At 33.9% G+C, this 24,947-nt stretch overlaps 1 protein-coding gene and 1 long non-coding RNA gene across 2 annotated transcripts; one reads left to right on the top strand and one right to left on the bottom strand.

Moving 5' to 3' along the window:
- Positions 1-239: 239 nt before the first annotated feature.
- Positions 240-1,499, bottom strand: LOC148172385 (ras-like GTP-binding protein RHO). Its single transcript, XM_088039491.1, has 5 exons — positions 1,412-1,499; positions 908-1,026; positions 748-862; positions 585-699; positions 240-539 (listed from the first exon to the last, which is right to left on the bottom strand). Exons 2-5 carry the CDS (start codon positions 1,015-1,017, stop codon positions 349-351), a joined length of 531 nt encoding a protein of 176 aa, XP_087895617.1. The 5' UTR covers positions 1,018-1,026; positions 1,412-1,499; the 3' UTR covers positions 240-348.
- A 13,652-nt stretch (positions 1,500-15,151) lies between these two features.
- On the top strand, positions 15,152-24,728 carry LOC148172384 (uncharacterized). The gene is made up of 3 exons (XR_015770315.1): positions 15,152-15,348; positions 23,462-23,739; positions 24,576-24,728. It is a non-coding gene; the product is annotated as an uncharacterized LOC148172384 (long non-coding RNA).
- Positions 24,729-24,947: the final 219 nt, after the last annotated feature.

The raw sequence follows: 24,947 nt of genomic DNA, 5'->3' as shown, positions 1-24,947 counted from the left end.
AAATTGTTATTCAGTCATTGTTGGCAGGATGTAGAGTTTGATATCGTTTTTACATTGTTCTATCCAAAAATAACATTAAAAGCAACCAATTTATTCCGTATATTTTTCATATAAGGTTTTGAATCGAATCTGCAAAAATAGTTGTAACAATGGGTTAATATGAGTTTAAATTTGACTCACACGGTTGAAGTATCTAGATTAAACGGAAAACAAAAGCAAAAAGTGTTGTTACTAATATTCACTTTTCTACTAACTCCTTATCAAACGATACGTTTATTATTGCAAGTGAAATCAATATTATTACTTAAATTCTAACACAGCCATTCTTGATACAAATTTTACTAATGGTTATTGAATGACACATGAAGTGCGTTCTTTAGAGAGAAATTTTAATATCTTCTTAGTTAAATCTTCAATTCCATCTAGAGTCTTGGCCGAACACTCGGCATAAAAAACAGCTCCAATTTTTTTCTGGAATCTAAGAATCTTTTCTTTGTTTATACAGTTCGGCTCGGTTGCTCGAAGATCGGATTTAGTGCCTAAAAAAATGTCAGTTTCCGTTGTCTACAATGAATTTTTCTTACCAACGAGAATAACCGGAATTGCATCATATTCCTGTAAATCCGGCATCCATTTATTTTCGATATTTTCGTACGAAACTATGTCATCAATAGCAAAACACAGGAGAAATAAATTAGCCTGAAAAAGTCTATTATTGACGAATCTCTATACATTCCGAGTTCTCACGTCTCTATAAGAAAGCGATCGGATCATTGCGAATTCTTCTTGGCCTGCTGTGTCAATAAACTTTATTGTTAAAAGTTTCCCATTAATTTTATTTTCCCAATCAAAATCCTCATAACTTAAAAACAATTAGTGCTTGAGTCGCGTTTGCAGTAATTCTTACATGTTCGGAATTTGCTCCTCAAACTTCTTTTTACGTATCGCATTCAAAATACTGGTTTTACCCACATACCCATCTCCGATAATGACGATATTCGTCTTATTATCACCCATGTTTTCACTCTGAAAATTACAAAGTATTTGGTGCTTATATTTTCTAACACTGATTTATTGGGTGCTTAAGTCTTAAATCCGAATGATGGAAGAGGCGACTAGAGCTTTCCAATTCATTTCCTTATTTACGAATTCAGATTAATTTGTATATTTCGGATCCACTTTATCCCAAACTTTGTTGAACAATAGTGAAAACAATATTTTACAATTACAAATGCAACTTCTTTTGATTTCACGAGAACAATGCTCAGCTATAGATAAACGACCATAAAACAATAGATGCTAGACCCATCTACATTAAATTGGGGATATTTGTTTCAGAGTGTCATAAATCAAACCGCTCTAATCGTGGGTTAATAAATTATGGAAAGGAATTAGATCGAAATGTATTTACCTATTTTAAGTTGGCATTTGAACTAAAAGTAATTAGAGATATTTTAGACAATTAATATCAAATGTAGACACAAATTCTGAAACATCACTACTAAGCATTCTTATCTAATCGGATTATTACATTATTTAGACTCTGAGAGATAATGAAGATAACAATGTTTGAATTAGGTACGTATTTTAAAGCGACATCTTTGGAGTAAACATAAAATGCACAAAAGTAGGTCTTCGTGGTGGAGGAAGCTTGTAAAATCGATAACATGGAGAGCAGAAAACTGTAGACGCGACATCTGTGAACATTCTACTGCAGATGCAGGAAATGTGGAAATCTCTCAAATTTTCAGATTCCAGAAAAGGCAACTAGATCCGATGCGAGTAGTTCACTGAAAAACTGAAGAGTTCATCAAAAAGTGCCGATTTCTTTTATTTTCACGTTAGTTATTTTTTGTATTTATAAGCAAAACATGTTTTAATTTTTGCCGACGTTGATTTATTAACTGTATGGACTCTGAAGTCCAAAGAAATAAATGCACATAAAATTGTCCCAGATTTATTGTTTCGTTTAAAAAATTCATAAACTGGTTTGGAATACATACATGAAAGATGGTTTAGTCTTGAGTTTATGGTTATTGCATATATTAAATTTTGATTGTTTTGTGTGATTTTTTAAAATTACTGTCAGTTCATTATCTTAAAATGGTAATAAAACACTTTTAAATGTTAAATTTAAACCAGTATCTATTTAAATTTTAAATTAAACGCCTTGCCGCAAGAAGGAGACTACTTCTTTATTTTGACAGGATGATTAATTAGGATGCAAAATTTTGAATTAAACATTCTATTGTTTGGTAAACAATCAAAACATTTTTTTTTAATTCCTCCTCCTTAATTTTAAATTTGTTCTAAACATCTAAGCTATTCTAAAACAAAGGGTAAAAAATTAGCCTAACATTTAATCAGTATATGGACTCTCCTAGTTTATCTAAAATAAGCACCTCATTTTTTGCGGTGAATAAATTGGGTGTAGAAAAACCAATAATTCTCTTAGCCATCAGTTCATCACCAACATTCTCATTATTCAGGCTTCTCAGAAAATGAAATTGGCTTGTTAATAAAAAATTTTTGTTGAAATTGGAAGCTAAACAAATTAAATGCCGTATATAAGAATGCGTCAAAGGTCGACACCAATTAAATAAAAATGTTATTTAACATTATTAAATAACTGACACAAACGTTCGAAAATTTTATTTTCCAGTGGAAGTCAACAAATGGCGTGGCTTTGTGAAGTTTGAAAAACTTTTATCAATATGTCATTATGGTAATATATTACTAAAGTTCCCCCGCTTGGGGAAATACAAATGAATTTTTTAAGATGGCGCCATTTCTATTTTTACGAAAATAAGATTTTAGTTACCTAGCGTTCTCATTATTGCAAGCAATTTAGGTGGATTATACGTATTTTGTGGTTGGAGTTTCGGTTCCGGCTCTTAATATTTAAATAAATCTTACTGTCAGTCCGTTGCATATCCCAATATCAAACAAATCCTCCAGCTTCACCTTAAATACACTGGACAAACGGATTTCCCACGTAGATAACAGACATTTAATCCCACTTCGTAGTCCCAAATAGGGTGGAACCGTGTGACTAGTCCCAGAAAAGCGTCAGTGCGTGTTTAATCAAAGATCCTTTAATACCAAACGCGCTTAATGCGTATCCGCACCCATATCCACCGACAACCATCTCATTTGTTCACATTATCCTTATTCAAATTGCAATTAATCTTCGTTCCGAAACGAGAAATCTTGCTGTGTAAAAAATTGCCTTTGTTTCGGTGAAACTTCCGATCCAAATAAATTTTTACTAGGCAATCCTACGACTGTTCAACAGTTCTCAAAATTTGCTTTTTACTATTTACACGATCCGAATTCAAGAGGGCCTGAATAGATCACCGGAATGGGTAAAAGCGACTTCGATTGGATTTTCGGTAAACATATTATAAAAATATGGAGCGTGAAAAGTGAAAATCGGGTTTTTACATCACGGGTTAAACGAACGGGATAACCGGAGATTTTAAATCTGGCGGAATATTGCAAATGTCGCGAATGAAATGCCATAAATCATCCACTCGGACGCTTCAATCACAGGAATTTCATGGCGAAGGAACATTTTATTAATAAAACGTCGCTAAAAAATGTTGGAATGCGTTGCGTTGTCTATTTGATACCAATACGTTAAAATTCAACTTCTTCGATTAAATTGGTAGCTTTTAAAACAGTCAAAAAGCAAACCAAACTTAAAGCAGATAACGCCATTGAAAGAGCATCTTCTTCCCAGGAAAAGCCAATATTAGCATTGACAACAGTCTACAAATAATTTCATAAACATTAACGACGATCTCGGGATCGCTTACATAGCAATTACATGTCAAACACTGTGGAATTATCGGTGGGAAACTTGGCAACTGGGATCACAAACATGAAAAGAACGACTAAACTCCGGCACTAGAATGGCATTTGGTGTAAGAAGTATAACATTTTGAGCCATTATCTCGGTCAGAACCAGGATAGGTATCAGTAATCTGCTGGAAATGCATTTGTAGCAAGTCAGAGAAATTCCAAGCGATTTTTGCCAAGTCTGCTTTCATTAAAAGTTTTAATGAATGATGAGTTGTTAATTAAACTACAGTAAACAAGTTTGGCAAAGATTTATGTCCCAGAATTCTAGACAACGGTCAAGCAGTTTGATTAAAGATGCAACAATTTTAGAAAAATGCGACCAAACATAAAAGTCTGTCACTCTTCGCAAATGGAATTCCATTTTCGTCCGTTTGCTGTCAAACATTTCTAAAAATAGATCAAAGAAAATGAATTCTGTTGCTATTTTGGTCGTCTTCAATTATGCGATGCAAAAACACAAAAAAAAACTCAGGCGCCAGATTAAAAGATTCTCGTTAAGGCGCCGCTGTATTTCCATTACTAAAGACGTAGATGGACCAAATAGATAAATTTAATTCATATCCTTTCATAACACCGTGTAAGCCGACTGTCATCCTTAACATGTTAATCAAAAATCAAATAAAAAGACAAGCTGAGCATTTGCCTATGTGATCTGTCATTAGTATCGCTTCCGGGTTCTTTGAAGACCATCCGAAGCGACGATGATGGATTCACGCAAATCATGCGTGAGTTACGATAACGGAATGCTGAAATTGCAACAAAATTGTTCTTTTACGCTGTCAGAAAGTGTAAATTAATGGATAGTGACACTGTAGAAAAATGTTAAGCTCAAGCTCGAAGTTGTTCTGATTTAAAATGACCGCAATGGTCTAACACTTTAGTTGATATTTTATAGAATGTGGAAACATGTACCTGGTCATAAAACATGAAGTAAAATATTTATTGCAGAAAGTTCCCGTTTCTGTCGGATTTTTTAAATCCTCGCGAAAGGAAATGCTCAATTATATTGAATTTTTATTTAACGTCCGTCGAGTTTAAAGATATTTCTGACTTTTGTTGGGCCAATAAAATGGAATTTTTAGCTTTACAACTGCAACGAAAGAATTTATCGACCTCTGTTTCAGAGAATTTTGGCTGAAAGGTTGGTCTTCGAACTGCTTTAATAGTGTCGGCTTATGACACAGATAGAAAGATTGATGCCCGATCACTATTCTGGTGTGATCGATTAATTTTTTTGTCTCGTCATAACTTCTTCGATGACACACTTTGCTAAAGTTTTTTACCGATCCATAAAGACTGATACCGAAAAATGCCAAAAGAGAAAAATGTCGTGAAAGTTAATCTTTTGATTTTTTTGTCACCAATGCATAAAAATTTCAAAACACGAATTAAATTCGGAGATGGTAAAACGAGTAACCTGAAAATGCGAGGACTTCACAGATGCAATCCCATTAAAAATAATTACCAGGCATAAAAAGCGTTTATGCACAATTTTATTACAATTATATTGACCAACAAAAATTAATTTATATGACATTAACGCGGGAGTTATTTGGTATTCGCAGAAACACGTTATTTTCGGCAGCAGACGGCTAAATATGGTTCGGGACTTTATGGACAAAAATTGGGTGATCGATAATAAAATTGCAATTTCTCGCACATGCAGTTTCGAAAAATTCAGATTCTGGTCCTGGTCGTTCTGTTTGAAAACTCTTACTTAAAAACAAGCAGAGCCATTTATTGTTAAATTGTAATTTATCAAAGAAAAAGCGTGTCCAAAACTAATTTAACCTCGCTAATTAAACTGATCGAATAAAACCTGTTCCAACTCATTTCACTAAATCGCCCATCGTTTATTTTACATAAAAATTCATTATGCATCTGATAAAAATGGCATCGAATCTAGTTCCATTAATTATAACAATCAGTAGCACGACCTGTTAATGTGTGAAGACGTCGAAAGGAGTTGAATAATGGAATAACTGTGTTCTTGTTATTAATAATTTTGATTTTATAACCACACACTACTTTATATAACTTCCATAATTAATTTTTTCCGAGGCGTTTAACTATTCTGACAATTTAATTAACTTGTCGTTCTATTATAATTTATTGTTGAGTGCGTCGAATTAATCGAGTAATTTGTCTTCTAATCGGTTTCAGTTACCAGGAAGTGGATGCCTTTTATTTTGTTTTGTTTTACCGTGTCTTCGACGTGTTGAAAATTCAAAAAATTTGCAATGCATGGTTGTATTTTAAGAAAATGTGACAGCTACGAGCTTGTTAGTGGAATAGTCACAATGATGCATATGAAATCAGTCTAATAACTAAGGATGAGGAGATATGATGATAACGAGGATTATTATGGTATGTGGATAGTCACTTTCACGGTTATAATTGACAGCTAATTAGCTAATATCATAACATATTTACTTCTTCATCTTCCATTAATATGACAAGATGAGATTAGAGAAATGTGGTTCAAACTCGAAGAAAATGCATTTATTCCAAGTTTTACTAACAAATATTTTTAATCTTGACTACTACATTTATCTTCCACTTAATTATACCAGCCATAAAAATTACATTTATGATTTCAAATTCCTGCACACAAGAAAGTTGTTATCTTTTTTGGAGATAACTTTGTTACGAGCGTTCATAAAACTGCCAATTTCGCATCAGATGTATAAAAGTGAGCTGAAATAATTTTTAATCCTTTCTTTTAACGAGTCAGTGACGACAATAAAATGATGATAAAAGCAAATGCACGAGTATATTAGGTTTAAGGCAATAAATTTAGCAATGTCCGTGACATCCCTTTATCTACTTGTGCAGAAAAGTTTGCAAACTCCCAATTTGAACGATTAATTTCATCGTCAATATTGAAATCTTGTGTTTCGCTGGCGAAAGAAAGAAATCGGAACTTTACTTCGAATATATCATCCTGCATTTACATGCCACAGCACAATACATCAACATTAATTTTACATCGGCCGTGAAATGTAATAAATCGCCCGAAAAAAGGGACACAAACTGGATTACTATCTTTTTTTTACTAATTGAGCGATTCCAGTAAGCGATCTCTAATTTGCGAAGGAGCCGGCACAAGCATCAAAGGAAAAATTGCTGCGAAAACGCCATTTCGCGTACAACACTCGCATTCTTAATTAGGAAGAGAATGCAAACGATATGCATTTAAGGACGGCGGAATTCTGAATGGTCGTGAGGTCAAGTTCAAGGCAAGTTTAGAAATTATTGCCGTCGTTATAGGAAATCAGACCCGTTTTTGGTAACAATAATGCCAAGACAATAAGAACAACATGCGCTGACGTTGGTAAAATATTACTACTTAATTGACACGAACAAGAGAAATAAATTCTGCAGCGATTTATTATCCGCAAACTCACTCGGTGCATCTAAATGATTTATTGGAAAGAATTGCCACTGTAGAAGAAACAAAAATGTTATTTTGACCACAATGAATCAAAATCCCGGGATTGTATGTCTACTTGTTTTAAAAACTACCAAATTTTTTTAGAATCCTTGAGATTCTTTCCATAAAATTTTTCTTATGTGTTGTTACAAATACGGCATTCAAGGTGTCAAGATTCTTCTTTTTTGCCATCACGTCTGGCGCATAATTCTCCACTTTTGTCCATAACCACTTTCATCTCATGCAAACCATTTTGCTCACATCTACACATAAATAAGCCACTAAATTTTCAATCACGTGTGTTGAGATTTTTATGGGGCAATATCATAAAAGTTAACAGCTTATCTAAAGCAATTATAAAACTGAAACAGGATATGTGGAAGTTAACATCGCAGCTAACTAAAGGTATTTAACTTTTTCTTGAAGAAAAGTATGGTTATATTTCAAGCTCGTTTTGCATTTTTTAATGGCAACATAAACTCGTGGTACGTGGTGTATCTATACGTGCCGACTGAATAGAACATTATTGACAGAGGTATGTTGGAAGTTTGAGATTGATCACGCTGACACTGATCTAGGAGAAAATGTTGCATTCTTTGGAAAAAAAATTGTAAATGTATGCAACGTTTGGTAAGAAATAGCAAAAACTTTCTTTGCTCAGACACACTAAGTGCTACATTTTGCAAAATAAGACTTGAAACCTCCAAGGATATGGTAATGGCAAGGAATAAATAGCTTCAATTAAACATCAAACGACAGCACTGATGGAGACACATTAGCACTCACAAATAACTTCATTGCATCAATGCAAAACAAATTATCGCGCCTCAGTGGCTCGGTTTATCTTAACTATTTATATCCTTAGAAAGTTGCCACAACATAAAATTCAAGAAAAGCATACAGTGGCAAAAACAGGCCGAAACGACACAAACGATCGGAAACGTTTTACGTTTTATTAGACTGATCGGTGCCAAATTTGGAAGAGATCATAAATGGAGATAACAACCGATAGTTCCGTGCTTAGACGATCGAATTCCTTCTTTTGAAAAAAAAGTTAGCATTTCTGAGATCTACGTTGGAGGATCGCATTATTGAGATTTTTATTTCTATACTGGAAATCTAGGTGACGATTTTGTAGTCTGAGCTTGCTGCTTGTGCAGTCCGGTTTCTTCTGATATTAATATTTCATGTAAAATCAAAATTCGAAAAATGCGACCTCCTACTGAGCACCCGAATTGCAAGTGACGCGAAAAAATAGCCACGGTCTAAAGGTGTGCACGTAGATTTTGGATCCATGCTGACTATTCTCGATTTCGATACGTTGGAAATGTTGCTTTCAGCGCACGTATTTCATTTAAATTCCAAATGTGCCTATATGATACGTCACTTTTGCAAAATATAATGGATTTATTCAGATATTATGCAATGCCTCGCTGTTGCAACAAAACGATCATAGTTGCTAGAAGATATGTTAAAACCAGTTCTAGCTCAAGGCGAGATCGTGCTGGAGTTTTTCAAAAAGTCAGGATTTTAACCACCAAACTAGCGATATTTTACCAGTTTCTGTTGCTCCATTTTTGTGCTTGTTGACTTTGTTTGGTGTTATTTTTCTTAAAGCACTTTTTACCAGTGAAAAAATAAATTAAAATGTAAGTATCTTAGGTATATCAAACGCCAACCGAGCTGCCACGTGTTCATGTATTGCGATATTTAAAATGAACAGTTTATAGGAACACGCTTATTAAATTAGCTAGATTTTTGCCTGCGCTTATATCCACTCTTTCTTCATAAATTTGCTTGAATTTTACGAGCCGCTCGTAAAGGGCAAATCCGTTATTTCTACATGTGTGGATTTAATACATTCATAACCGACTACATATTAATATATTACACAGGAAAGGCTATCAAATGATAAATTTGCGTTCGCCGACTTTTGCCCATTTTGTATTAAACATACGACAGTGAATGTTGCACACTTATTGCAGCATCAATTCATTATTCAAGTGGTTTACAAGAATGAGCGTCCTTTGTATGCAAAATAAATGAGTAAAATAAAAGTAATTCCGCAAACGGTGATATGAAATTTTCACCGCAACATTGTATCGTTCAATAAATCTTTTCGCAATTATTTATCAATCATTTCGATAATAACCTCAAACCCAAATTCTCATACCTCTAAAAGATCCGTTTTCCATTTAAGGTGGTTACGAAATTCTAAATATGGTAGTTATCATCATAAATTTGAACAACACGCTTTACACAACCAACCCATCGCTATATAAGCCCAGTGAGAAATTAATCATAATAATATGTTTGAATTTCAAATCATCTATTTTTGTTATTGCTGTCTATTGTGTCCGTTCTTTTCAAATTAACCTACAATGGGTTTCTGAATTATAATAATCTAAAATCAAATCTCGATGAACAAGATAAGGGTTAGAAGTAATTGAAAATCAAACCGCATTCTCTATAGGTAGTGTAATTTGACCGTAATGACTGTAATTATGCAAAAACCTTCGTGCATTACGTCGTTTCAATTTTTAGTGAGTAGTCTTTAATTTTCACGTCAGGCGCTTACGCACTCAAAGCGTGACGTAGCATTTACATGTAAAATTCACAAATTTTGGTTGAAATTTATTGATGGGTTAAATTTTCGGAGAACGATTTCGTGTCAAAATGCATTATTTATTCACTCAAACCCCAAAAATAAAAAAAATGGGACGAGATCTCTCCGTTTTATTGGAACAGGTAGAAAAAACGATATTTTAGCTTTGTTTTTGAACATTAATTTACTATCGTCTAAAAATACCATGAACTTTCCTCGCAAACATTTTCGTTTCAGTATAAGCGGATGAAACTATCTATCACAAAATTTAAATCAAATTTAACACTTCCCTAGACACGATTTCAATTTACTGCAATTTATAGCGATGCACTAGAAGTTAAATCTTTTCGAAACGACACAGGAATATTTCATTAATGTTAAATCACCGGCGGTACCACCCATTATCCTTTCCGGCAGTGTTGTAATTACAATGCGATTTTTGAACCCCATTTCCGTTTAACGCATCATAATGTATAACCCGTCCGCCTTACAAATAATTCTACAAAGTGGTTGTGACAGAAAATCCGATTCAAGTCGGATAAGACCATCATTACGTCCATTTAGTCTTAATTATTAATCCAATGAGATACCAGTCAGTTGCTGGCTACTATGAAGGAACTCTTGCCTCTCGCACCTTGCACACTATTAATTTTGCACCGACAGAGCAATCAATTACGAGCAATTAGCGAATACTTGGTCAAAGAGTATTGGGTCGTTAACACTCCAAGAACGATGTTGTTCCGAGGAAACGAGGGAACTTAACACGGTTCATTTTTTTTAAAGAAAATTTCCAACAATGTGCTCAAGTCAGCGCCATTAAATACCCAGAACATGTCACTTAAAATTCCCTCATCATACGTTTTCTCCACATTAATAGCGACTGTTTCTTTCCAATGTCATTGCCACATGCATCATTTTGCAAAAAAAGCCTCGTATTTGTTTACCGAACCCGACTAACTTTAAAAGCCTCTGGTTGAGACAGTTTATTGTGAATCCGAGCCGTTGTGTGCAAATAAAATCGCTTTGGAAACACGAGTACGTTCATGCAACGATGCCTGCATGGCATAAATTTCAGCTTAATAGATGCAGTGCCAATAAAAATACCGTGACATTTTACGGCAATTTTCGGTTTATTGAGCAACGGTAAAAAATCATGCGTTTGTACTTTTTTAATAGTCTAGACCTTAAGATGATTTTAATCAAGACGTGACGGTGGATTAATACGAATAACTTGTCAAAGAACTGAAAATGGTTACAACAGGTACAAAGATGCCAATTAAAATCCACAAAGCATAAATTAAAGAATTAATTCTATAAAGATATCAATACGGCAATTAAAGTTTAATTAAGTGGTAAATTTACTTTCTTTGGAGTACGCGTACGAGCTATGAACGAATAATTTACACAGAACATGGCATAATATGCGGGAAATATGACTTTTCAGTTGGGAAAAAATGAATTGAGACCAACTATGGTGCCACCACTGATAAATTAAAATTCTATTCTTGGTGTATTCAGGAGCTTGACATGATTACTGAATCACTTACAATATATTGCTGTTACAACCGCAGAATCCTAGAAAGAACACTTTTAAATGCATTATAGCAAAGTTTTTTATATAAAAAAAATACGTTTCATTAATCTTCTCGATTTTCCAAATTTTTATGCAATAATTTTTTTCAAATTCTTTATTTTCATAAGGGCAATTGTTTAAATTTTTAGGATCTTTAGATGTCTTAATCCTAACTTTGCACTTCACTTTCAAATTTCTTGAATTCTTCTAGTTCTTCTGATTTTCTCAGATTTGTGATATAGATATTTACATAACAAGTACGGAAAGTAACCAATTTCGCACGAGTGTAAAAGTAGATGCACGAGGCGCCAGCCGAGTGCAGATATTACACGAGGGCAAGAAAGACACTTTCCGACGAGTTATGTACACTATTTTTCCTACGACCTTTCATCATCAGGAAGAAACCATAAGTTTCAACAATAGTTCATTTCTTATCTATTCTAAATGCCATTTTTCTACAACCTCATAAAAAAGTGACGTATTTCACATGTTTAGAGGGTTCATGTTTTTGTACATCCATTTCCGAAAGTAAAAGTCACTAGTGTGATATGAATATATCCGCACAGACCTGTCAAAACTGATTTGTCAAAAATGACCTAACCAACTCATTTTTACCATTATGCATGTTGTTTTAGAGTAAATCGTCTAGATATTTGAGACAAAAATTCAAGAGTTACATTTGTATTTGAAAATAACTGTCAATTTTGACAGGTCTGTGCGGATATATTCATATCACACTAGTGACTTTTACTTTCGGAAATGGATGTACGAAAACATCAACTTTCGGAGTCATCTAACCGTGTGGAAAATGTCACTTTCATATGGGGTCGTAGGAAAAAATATTATTTTTAGCACAGATTTATAGTAGGAATTTTATAACGCCCATATGAACAAATGACGATTTGAATTTGTCAAATCAAGGAATGGCTAGCCTTCTTTACCCAACATAATTAAAAATTTGACGGCTCTAGTGTCACACTTGTTAAGAAGATTTGCAGTCTTGCAGGAATTCAATTAATCGTGAAACCTTCGTCGATTTTGATGGTTTGATGGTATTTCATCTTTTAATGTGTGGGCAGATCTACCCTGAGTTCTGGCAAATATCAACGAACTATCAAAATGTTGCAGATTGAATCAGACTTTCATCCAAAATTCTATTGGCCTAAAAGGTAGGCGGCGTTAAACCAAAGTTATAAAATTCCGACTATACAGGGTCCGGCAACACTTGTGTCCACCCCTAAAATCGTCTTTAATTTTAAAGATAAAATTTTGAAAATTTGCATACGCTTATAGTTGACCAGGCTCTAGAAGCTGACACAAAAATTTGTTTTGATATCACGGTTTCTTTGGCGTCGCGACGCCTAAAAAATTTAATTTTTAGCGATTTTTGGGTTTTTGCTTTAATATTAGCAATTCAATTTTTTTTCAACATAACTGTAATACAAATATTTGAGTTTTTGTTTTAAATCTACTTCAAATGGTGTTTAAAATTTGCGAAAAAAAAGCTGTTTTATCAAGTTAGTTTTCAACATTTTGACGGTGCAGTGACAAACTACGTTTACACCAAAATTTCACAAGTCACTTCATTCACTCATATGAAGGTGAATTTTGATTGGCACGTTCTGGACACTAGAAATCGTTAATTAACATCGACAAAGCGACAATTTCGCCAAGTAAGACTTTTGTTACCTTCTAAAACGAACCAAAGAATAGATGTCATTTGTGACACAAGATGTTGACAGATGGGTGTAAACGTAGTTCCCAATTTTGACGTAATAAAATTGGAAACTAACTTGATTAAACAGCATTTTTTCCTCAAATTTTAAATACAATTTACATTGAATCTAAAATGTCAACTGAGATATTGTTAACACATTTATATTGAAAAAAAATTAAATTAGAGGTTCATTTCATAAAACTTCACAATTAGCTAAAAAATACACTTTTAAGACGTCGCGACGCCAAAACTATAAGTGATAAAAAATAAATTTTTGCGTCGGCTTCTAGAGCTTTGTCAACTATGAGTGTATACAAATTTTCAAAATTTTATCTTTAAAATTAAAGACGATTTTGGGGGTGGACACAAGTGTTGCCGGACCCTGTAGTAAGCTTGCTAAACAGCGACTCAATAAATTAAAAATTAGGAAGAAAGTAAAACACAACACAAAAAACAAATCAGAAAACGAATCAAAAGGAAGATGCAACCAATCCCGGTCACAATGACCCTAGAAAAAAGAATTTTGAACCACCCAGAGCTGCTAATACACAAAAAAATACCACACTCTTCAATTGTTCCAAAAGTTGCGCAGTTTTAACAGTGCGAAACGTAATAATGGTCGAAACAACACGAAATTTGCTTATTGTAGGCTGACAATGAGCCCTAAATTGAGGTTAAAAGCTCGCAACTAAAAAAAGTAAAATTCACTGACCTTTGTAAGTTGCTCCCTAAAATGTTTCTGCAGAGGCGTAAATTTCACACTTCACCATCACTAAATGTTACCAAAAAACACAAAATTGTACTTATTTTCACTATAAATTTACGAATAGAGTTTTTGAAACCTGCAAAACTGATCGAACTACGTCACTAGAACCCTAGATTCTAATTGGTGGAGCGGTTTTAGCGTAGTAGACCAGTGACAACCAACCGGTGGATTCAAAAAGATAAAATAGCTAAAATCACCCAAAAACCAAACAAATTAACAATCTTGGAACGCAAACCACTTTGCTATTAGAAAAATACTAAGAAGAATTTTATTCTGCCGGATTAAGTCGAATTCCACCGTTTGAGAACTTCTGTCACGCAGACATACCAACTACATAACAAATTTTTTTTAATAAGTGCGAAAAAGTGTTAACAAATGTGTGGACTGAGCTTTTCGTGGTCAGATTTTTGTGTTTATTTACATGACAGTGACTGAACATGATGAAACGCGACAAGATTGTTGTGGAAGTGAAGGCAGCTAGGTGGAGCCACGATCGACGGCCGACAAAAAGTGAGGTTAGGTTAGCTGCAGTTTTTTAAACTTAAAAAAAGTAAGGAAAAATTGTCTAAAAATTACAATTCGAGAGCTCAAACTATTTACAAAAAAGTCATTTCTGCGATCAAAAGAGAGCATGTCTTTGTATAAGTTTTTTCAAAAACTGATCGTCAAAAATAGGTAAAAAGCCAGCGAAATTCTCTGATTCATAAACTCCCAGAGTTTATTTTGTAAAACCTCTAATTTGTTGGTGCTAAAAGTCTCTCTAAAGTGTCTAATTCATCACATCGTGTGATCCCAGAAAATCCACGTACCTTAATAAAAACTCGCAACGAGCCCCAAAGCCCCTCCACGAATTTATGATTAACATTCTCAACGAAAATTTATAAATCCGGCGTCCGAAAAACATCCAAGTAAATCTTGTGGTAGATTTACACCGTCGTGCAAATGATTTTCTTTTAATAAACGGCCGCAATTCTTGTGGAAATTCTTCAAAAAGGAATTTTCTTAACGAATTCTCTCCCGGAGTCATCGACAAGAAGCGTTCCGGTGAGTAACAATTCTGAAGAGATTTATAACAGCAGTAGCCAGTAATTACGCAAGCGTCAACCGTGGTGAAGAACGTCCAGCAGGGCGCATCTGGCAGCATCTCGTCCTTCCTCGACGTCAACATTCAGTATTCCTGCTGCGGTGTCTTAGTGGACTGCGCCAGCGTCCTTCTTAAGCCACTTAACACGCGCTCTTCGAAAGCTCCGTTCTTGTTGGCGCGTTCGGTAACGTGCGGGTGTTATGTGACAGGACGAAAATTTTGTAATTGAAAAGACATGATAACTTTAAAGTTACTCAGTTGGTGTTCAAAAAGTTTACAGTGAGGTAGTTTTAGATAGTTGCAATGGTAATGAATCTTTAGTTTTTCGCCCCTCACTGCCACTTTTAATTAATTAATTAAAATTGATTGTAAAAAATTAATGCGCTTTTTTTCAAATCACATTTTAATAAGCCCTTAACCGCCTTTAAATTCATTTTTAATGTTAAGCTAGGTATGACGTTATAAAGAAAATTGCAATAGAGTAACAATACTGATGCTAGTTCCCATAAAATTAAATTGTAATTATTGTTCATTACGCGGTGGTTTACTTATGCAGATTTTCTGAAAAGCGCTTTCCCAAGTATAATACAATATGTTAAAAATGTTAAAATGAAATTGAAAATTTTAATTATTAATTCTAAAAAAAATGTCTCCATTCAAATTTTCAATTATCAATCAAATTATAATCATAGACGTGATCTAAATAGAAATATCAGAAAAACTTAAGAACTGCGGAATTAAATTTTACTAAATTGGTAACTCAATTCAATATACGTTTCCTTTGAATACTGAATAGCTAAACAATTGCGCCTCATACGGCTTCCAGTGTACCAATAAAGATAAGTAAAATAGACAACAATAAATCCTCCAAGGCGCTGTTAAAATCTCAGTAAAAGAGTTTTATATTCCTTCTAAATTTATAATTTTGCAGTAGAGGCTACTCGCAATCTTCCAGATAAAACTCATCTGACATTTCTAGCACATATTTCACATGTAATCATTTAAATTCCTTATAAGATTTATTTTGGCAAATTGAAGGAAGTAGGAACCTCGGAAGCATCTTTCTTATTGATTCTTTGTATGCGTTCAGGCACAAAAGGATTTGCCTATGAATAGTTTTATCAAAATAAAAAAGAAATGTTTTAGCAGTTTTAGTCGAAAGTTTGATTTTTTGTCGATGTTATCATCCTGTACAAATTTATTCCAGTTAAGATCACGCCCAAGTCGTTATATTTGTCTTAACATACATTAAACAGTTCTCGCCCTTGCATCGATGTCACAGCTTATGGAAAAATGGATGTAATAAATTTCTTTTCGTTACGATTTGAAGGTTTATATCTAATTTAGTAGATTTGTGGCACTCTCGAAAGAGACATAAAACCACAACAAAACAGACATTTTATACAACAGAGATTACCCCAATTTTTCTAAGAAATATCGCCGCGTCTATTAAAAAATATATTGAAGTTTTAATGGGGATATTTCTGACAATGTTAAAAGTCAAAGATAATTTAATATATGTCATTAATTTCTCTAGATGAAGCCTAATGAAAATAATTGCACATTCCTGAAATTGCTGCTCCATAATTGGACGTGCTTACCAAGACAACATTAAAATTAATAAATTTTTGTCAGCTAATCTGAGGAGATAAATGGGAATCACTGACCACATTTATACCTGTAATGTCGGTTATTTAATCTTATGAAACCTTTTTGTACGCTCAATTAAAATTACTTGGATTTTCTTAACGCGAGCTTAAAATGTTAGCTGAATTATTGACACGACAGGAATCGGAAACTAACCAGACCGTGAAAAATCATTTTCAGACGCTGACCGGAAATCCAGTAGCCAATAAATTACAATGAAAATATTTTTGTTTTTGGAAAATATTCGTTTTCATACATTGAATGAACTTTGGAAATTTATACAATTTTGTAAACCATTTCAAGTAAACATCATTACGCGAGAAGTGTTTAAAAATGTTTTACTAAAATATTTACAACAGTTGAAGCTTCCCGTAACAACTATGATAGGAATTAGACAAGAAGCAAATGTTTACTATACGAGTTTGATTAAAATTAGATATGTATCTTTTAATTGGTTAGTTTACCTGTCTAATTAGAATTATTGATGTACAGGATATCAGGACGAGCAGGTTTGCTGATAGGTGGACGATTTCTAGAAAAAAATAATAAGACATTACGTTATTAATTTTAAGTAGAGTACACTGTCAAGCTAAATTGATAGCGAGAATGTTATTTACGACCACAACAAGGTTAAATTTATTTGAGTAAAAAAATACCTGACTCCCTAGAAAAGTCTCAATAGCAGCTCTGGTGACTGAAGTGAGAAAATTGAAATTCTATTCTGAAATTCTGAAGTAGAAATCCAAATAAAAAATCTCCACACTTCTATGCTTGAACATGTAGAAAGTTCGATCTATTGAGCGTTGAAAGCCTGGAAAAACTAATGATTTTAATTTGTAATTGCATATTTAAAAATACCATGAAGCTAATTTTAAGAGTTTGAACTTCATAGAATTATAGATTATAGATTAATGAAGAGTAATTAAAGTTAGTTCATTTATTCCCTAGAACATTGCCGCATGCCAAATACCTTTAAACTTTTGACAAAAATCCAAATTCCAAATCGTACTTACTTCATGATCAAGAATTTTAATGAGCATGAATTCGATCAGTTGTCAGTTAACTGTGCTTTAAAATAGTTCGATTTTCAAGCACGTTAAACGCAGTCATTAAGCTACCGATTTAATTATTTCCAATGTAATTATTTGCGATGTCATTGATTTAAAGGCACTTGTCTCCGATCCGCATTAGACTTGCATTTAACTAACATGTGGTGTTTTGTGTTGGTATTTCATGCTATGATTGATGTGCAAACATAGAGCATTTGATTGATTATGACCGGATGTGTGACCGGTAGCTTTTAAATAAACTTCTTTCGCTACATAATCGCTTGTGTTTCGCTACATTAAATGCAATAAATAATAGGAGAAAAATGTCGTAGCAATTCCATAAGTGAATCATAGTGTATCATGCACAGAAGACGTTAATATCGACCATACCGACCATGTATGATTTCTAAGTACGTAATATAGTTTCTGTATTAGGTAAACGTCAGCAGCAAATCGCAGAAATGCCGGACCTTCACGACAGCAAAACAATTCCGACTGTTTTATTTTAGAAGTTGCCATTGTCGTAAGTTTTGTTTGTTCTTGCCAGACACATGTTATTTTCTAAGTGGAGCAAATATCTGGACTTTGCTAATTTGCAAGACGAAATTTATGGCGGTATTATCTCGTGAAAAATGTATCGCGCGAGTGAAAAAAATAATGAATTCAGAAGTTCCTCCCATTATAATTCATTCGCATTTTTTTCCTCAGCCTCCGTTATGAACCGAAATTAGTAAACATTATGTAATAATTTTAGTTATGCACGTCCACACCGTAGAAAATATTACGCTCGGTCAAGACTGGCGACTTGAATTATTTCCAAGGAAATACCGGTCCCATAATTTACACGCGAAAAACAAACTCACTTTGTTCCGTAATCTCGCTCTTAATGTAAAACTTACTTTCTTTAATTAAAATTGTACGATGTAATTCACATTTGAGTGCTTTTTTTTTGCCTAGTTTCTATGTAATCTCAGGAAATGCTTACAGACGGTAGTAAAATGAGGAGTTTAGGGTAGGTCACGCTCAGCGGACTTATCTTCACTTCTAAGATTACCCAATTTCATAAAAATTTCAACTTTTCGAAACCACTAGGTGTATTGTCACACTTGAATTAATTCCTGCTTATTTATTTTATCAAAGTCATTTTAACGCCCCAGTTCTCTTCACAACTTGACGGAAAGTTTGCCGGCAACGATACTGTAAACGTAAACTCTGTTCATGAAAGGGAAATTAGAACGAGTTTGCAGCGCATGAAGAGGTATTTACTAACCGAGTTTGAGGGTGCAACGTTTTAAATTACAAATAAACGAAAACGCTTTTTTATTTCAGAGAGAATAAGTAAACACAATTTGCACTCGTTCCATTCTAAGTAAATTTATTTAAATTTGTTCTAGTTTTCTTGGGGAAATGATCTTGAAGAGCCAACGTATATAACATTCAAGTTGTAAAAAATAATTTCGAAAATCTGTAGGTACTTTCAGTAAAACTTTTATGATCTCAGAGCAATTAACCAAATACTGCCGGAGCTAAAAATAATTCCAAACAAATCAAATTGTAAAAATGGATTTAAAAATACACAATGTGCTTTGAATAAAAAGAAAAATCTGATGTGTCTTTGATCTTGCACGATAAGTAAAAATTAATTTCAAGAATTCAATACGACACAATACCATTTGGCAACAGCCATCACGAAGGAAAAAAGCACAAAATGTCTATCTTCTGGCGATCGCTGGCCAAAAATACTTGAACTTGTGCAAAAATGTCGCACTCGCAAAAAAGTAATTGTTGCAGCGACTGGTTTATTTTTTATCGTCGAATTTTGTCAACGAGTCTGATAAATGGTCGTGCAATTTATGAAATGATAAAAATTTTAAATGAATTATTGCAAAAAGTAGGTATTTCAAAAAACTTGTCCCCACCGCGTCAAAAATTCTATTCTGTTTTAGTTCGACATGAATGTATAAAATGTAGTCCATAAACAAGTACAGATGTGGCAAAAAATACAAAACAACTCTCCTTAATTAGTAAACAAGGCTCTAGATCTAGTTAAATTCTACAAGTCGATATTAATAAATTATAGACTTTACGTGGCAATATTTCACTTTAGTCGGCGGACTATATTTTAAGTGTTATTCTTAAATAGTGATCGGGCAATAATTCTTCGCCCTAACGCAGGAATGTTCCATTATCTTAGATGGAGCCATCTACTATAAATTTTGTTCCCTTGAATTCAATTATCGGGTTTGATCAGGGAAAACCACGAACGATTTTTTTAGTTTATATTGGAAGCTATAACATTGTCTACTTTTACGTTCGTTTTAATCGGTCAAGTTTTTATGAGTGACCCTTTTGCAAAAATAGTCCTTGATAAAAACCCCATTTAGGACAGAATTCGATGATAGAACTATCTTACTTGTCTCATATCGGATTTAATAAAACCTGACTTCTTGCCTGGGGCTGGAAAAAGTCCTCAGTTGAAGAAAAATAAGCTTAAACGTTATTAAAACGAGGGTCGGCGACCTGCTTAGAAAGTTATTATATTTTATTTAAAAAAGTAATTTAGTTAACAATAGATTGATCTAAAATATATTATAGACAAGAGTGGGATTGAGGGCAAAACTAAATTGGAATTTTACGCTTTTATTTTTTATGTTGCTAAAGCTAATCTTGTTGTAAATCAACTTTTTTAACAATTCTGAGGCCTTTAATAAATATAAATCCGATACAGTAATTTTCTCCATAATTAAAACGTTGCGTAAATCCAGATAAATTGTCGATTACACTCCCCAGTGAACACAAATGGCAAATTTTATTTCACAAAGTTAAATTGTGCTCATAACTAATATAAATGTTTCTCACGTTATAATTTACAGTTGAAATTTGTGCCTGAAATACTAATAAAAATCGAAAGACATGTTTGAACTTTTCTAAACCCATGGGAGATACATTACTCTACTAGAACACAGCATAATCCAAAGTTCAGTACTTAATTTATGACATTTATGCTGTGCAGACAAGACATCTTGGGTGGTCAACGCTGGATGAATTTTAATTACTTTATTTAAAACTTTAAGTAGGTAGTAATCAGTAAGTACTCTTGTTTTTCCACAAATATTTCACCTTAACAGCGTAAATAAATCAAGGATTATAAAAATCCGTGTGACATTAAAAGGTTTCGAATAACACTAAAAAATCGCAAACTAATTGGAAAAATTCCACATTGATTTTTAACACTACAAGTTCTTAGTTTATTAAATAGGCGTATAACTGTCATCTTTGGTATTTATTATCTTTGCCTATAATTCATATTATGTAGAATTGTTTAAAATAAGATTGTATAACATTCATTGTTAGCATTGTTCATTCGCTGTCGTTACACTCCGATGGATTGAACGATCAATTGGTACAGATAAAATCATGAATGCATAAACGTCTCGCTAATATTCAGGTTGGATCCAAATTCGGCAGGATACGCCCATATATAGGCCCGAAACGAATTGTCAATTTGCATATTCTTCCACAACTTCTTACATTTTAATTGCCTTAAAACGGTTACGAATCGTCCATAAAATTGATTTAGTCCTGGACTGGAATAAGTCGTTGAGCCTTTTAATTTGACGGTATGTCAGCACGAATCGTTAAATGGGCGTTAAAAGGAGATATGAAAGTTGAGGATGCTTTGATAAATGAACTCAAAATTCTGTTTTTCTCTCAAGTCGAAATGTGAACAGGAACTTCATGTTTTGTTATCAGAATGTTGCTGGATTAATTATGACGCTCTGAAAGGACGTAAAAACTGCCATTAGCAGTATCTCAGTTCGTTGATGTTTTGTTCAAAATTCAAGTTGATAACACAACGGTGCTGACGGAAAAAATATTGATCAAGTTAAAAAATAATGATAACTGAGTCTTTCAAGTTTTTACACCAGATTTACTCCCTCTGAGAAAAACTGTATTTCCTGACTCGTCCTGAAAGTAAATTTGTCTTCTCCATTAATTGCACAAACATTTACATACACACAGATCCACCTTCCACTCTAATTAAAGAAGTAAACAGCTCATTTCTTTGCATAACAAGACAAATGGTCTGCATTTATGTTGTCAGCAAAGACATCAATATTCCTGCATGAAATCTGTGAAGATGTGACGGCGGAAAGTTGTAACGCTCCAAGAACACCACCTGGAAATGTTTATTAAACCAGTTGTAATTAACAAATGTACTCGTGTTAATTAGTCACAGTCAACCAGAGTAGATACAAAAAAATCAAAAGATAGGAATGTTTGACATCTGCACAGGACAATGACTTTTTGTCATTGTTTTGAACAGTTTGTGGGAAAAGTTGGGTAAAAAATCAGAGTGAATACCAACATCGCTGCGTATTTTCTGTCCATTTCCCATAAATTATGTAAGATAAAATACATAACAAACAGCCTATTTCCTTTCGACTTTATTTCCTCTTCAGGTGGAATGTAGGATCAAATAACACTAGACGCCAAGAAATCCAAAAAACTGCATTGCACGCCAGGAATGTTTATGATTATCTCGCACCTGTGTACTTTTCCAACCAGGTGCATGACTCTTTATTGCCCAATAATTCGCGTGCAAAATATCGGAAAATAAAAATGAAATGCGTATAAGTCCCGGATTTATGCAAAGCACGAAAACTTCAAACGGGCCATCGACCTATGTCCTGATGAAGATCTGAATGAATAATGGACAATTAGAACGGTGTTAGGAAAGTCGGGCGCCAAAACGAAAACTCCAAATTAATTCCGATAGATAAGAAGTGCAGCAGGAAAATAAAATCGTAAAACTGAACTGCACTTCCACTAAGCCACCGTTTCTTATAAGCTGGATTTACGATCTTGACATCAACCTGTACTAATCCTGTTATATTGTCGTAAGCAAAGTATGTGTCTTCCATAAAGCAAATATCTTTATAATTCGCCGTATGTGGTGTATCATTTTTGCAAAAATGCGGTTCTACATCACACGGGCTTTTCCTGTAAATAAATAACGAAGCATGCCGCTAAAGAATGATTAACAGGCTCAATTAGCAATTAGGTTTCAGGCTCGAAGAAACAACAATTAAACGAGAATAATTTACAATTATTCGTGTTTCCTTATTCTGCTGTGCCTACAGATTTCTCAGGAATGATGACGAGAATGTGTGATACTTTGTTGAAATCACTGCAAGTTTGTAAGTATGGATCAGAACAACTTACAGAAACATCCTGTGTTGACTGGTTTATAATGCAATTATTTCAAAAAAAACAAAACACTTGTCATTGTGGACTTTTTCGGCTTAACTGTTTATGAGAAAATGCGGAAGATTCTTTTTATTTACTTTATTTTTTAGCCATAAAATCTCGCGTACACATGTTTATTTTTTTCCTGTCGAATACACACCGCTACTTAATTTTTTTATTTGTGCAAGCTTCTGCGACACATTTCTGTCAACGATTTTTTGTTTTTTTCACACGACCATACTGTATATCCCTCGTGTCAGTCGCAATCTTCGGCTACAAAAACTCAATTAAATGTCAATTCAGCATTCTTCGAATTTGCGCTCCCTGAATACAGCTTAATTAAATTTCTCTTAATAAAACCTTCCAACTCGCTTATATAGACGTCAATTTGATAAAAAAAGGCGGTGAGGGGCGCACTAAAAATAAATCGCAATCAACCATCGCCGATAACAAATATCGTCTTTTTCCCTTAGGTGTTCTATAAATCACAGTAAATTGCTTGCCTAAGGCACCTTTACAGGTGTTTTAATGAAACGCATCGATTTCGCTCATAAACAAAAAGTGCAGTGCGCTTAACCACAAAGTGTTATGTCATGATAAAGAAAAAGACGACAGATAATACGAGAGGAGGACAGCTTTGGAAGATTCCTTCTAAACGATGTCTTCGCTATCAAGAGCTCAGAGCTGGCCTTTGCTGTCTGGAGCAGCACCTGTGGAAGAAGCGCGTCAAGCTGCTACAAGAACATCACAGGTTGGTTTACTGCGCTGAAATTACGACGTATCAATTTTTAAATTTGCATCTTTGAAGCACGGGGACATATTTTGCAAACAAGGTACTAACAAAGACGTAAAATTTTATTAAAAATTACTCCTTCTCCATGTATTTATGACTTATGAGGTAATAAACAGATTTTTTATATTTGCCGATTTTTTTTTCGGCAGGTTACCGTTTTTCAAAGATGCCAATTTGTATCATGTGATCAACTGTGGGAGCAGCAATGTCTTTTATTTTAATGACAAGTTATTGGGTATTGTATTCAATTTTTATAAAATATGAACCAATAAGGCTTTAATCGTTTGATTTTCTTTTACCGTTTCCAGCTGCCTTATTACAAGAAATATGTAGCAATAAAACATTTCTCAAAGCATCCGAACAATTATAAACGTTTAAGTACCTACATACTCGCGCTGCAAAAACTAATTAAACTGTTGTGACATGATTTTCTACTGTTTACACAAATAGAACAAGTTTTTTCTTGCAGCGGTGATCTTTTATTCAGTCGTTTCTTTGAAATATATTGTTAATACACCTTATTTATACCGTAAAGCTTTTAGAGCAAAAAACTAATGAGCGCATGTTAACATGGTAAAATGTCTTTAGTAAATTGTCGTTATTACGTTGAAATTCAACGATTTTCTAATTTAATTTTCTAAAAAGTATCATTAAGCTCGCTCGTAGCCACATTTCAAAAAAATCATCGTGGTTTGGCAGCTTCCACGATCGACATTTGCTCCACACAATTGATTCTCATGATATCCTAATACATCCGGGAACGTGCAGAACCACCCTCAATGTTCCGTTGTTAGATTCAGGCTCGTCGCTTGCTTTGCCGCCACTACTATCCTGAAGGCGGTTGGGGATGGATAGTAGCAACATGCGCCGTTTTGGTGCACATCGTTAACCATGGATTTCAACTTTCCTGCTCGCAACTCGTCGCTCCTGCAGCGTTCAAGTTCCATGTACCACCGGTGTATCCTGCAGGTAGGAAAACGTCTCAAACAGCAGGAAAAAATATACAAGTGTTTTTATTGCAATGTTTTCGAAATCCGTTATTGTACTACTCCCCATTATCTCCTCACTTTACAATCACTTTGATTGGAAAGAACGGATCTGTTATCGCGTTCGGGTATTTTTAGTTTGGGTGTGCCATATTGCACACTTAATCCGGTACAATCACT

Source organism: Gnatocerus cornutus, chromosome 6 (assembly GCF_029298725.1).
Source record: "Gnatocerus cornutus isolate USDA-ARS CGAHR chromosome 6, icGnaCorn1.1, whole genome shotgun sequence".
Taxonomy (NCBI): Eukaryota; Metazoa; Arthropoda; class Insecta; order Coleoptera; family Tenebrionidae; genus Gnatocerus; species Gnatocerus cornutus.
The sequence above is the reverse complement of the archived record's forward strand: the minus strand, read 5'-3'. Positions and strand labels throughout refer to the sequence as shown.

What these genes read in the sequence shown, in the direction of transcription:
- LOC148172385 (XM_088039491.1), bottom strand. Translation starts at nt 1,017, where the DNA reads ATGGGTGATAATAAGACGAATATCGTCATTATCGGAGATGGGTATGTG. An exon ending in GAGGAGCAAATTCCGAACAT is followed by an intron (nt 863 to 907) that starts GTAAGAATTACT and finishes ATTGTTTTTAAG; the next exon opens with TTATGAGGATTTTGATTGGG. An exon ending in GATCGCTTTCTTATAGAGAC is followed by an intron (nt 700 to 747) that starts GTGAGAACTCGG and finishes AGACTTTTTCAG; the next exon opens with GCTAATTTATTTCTCCTGTG.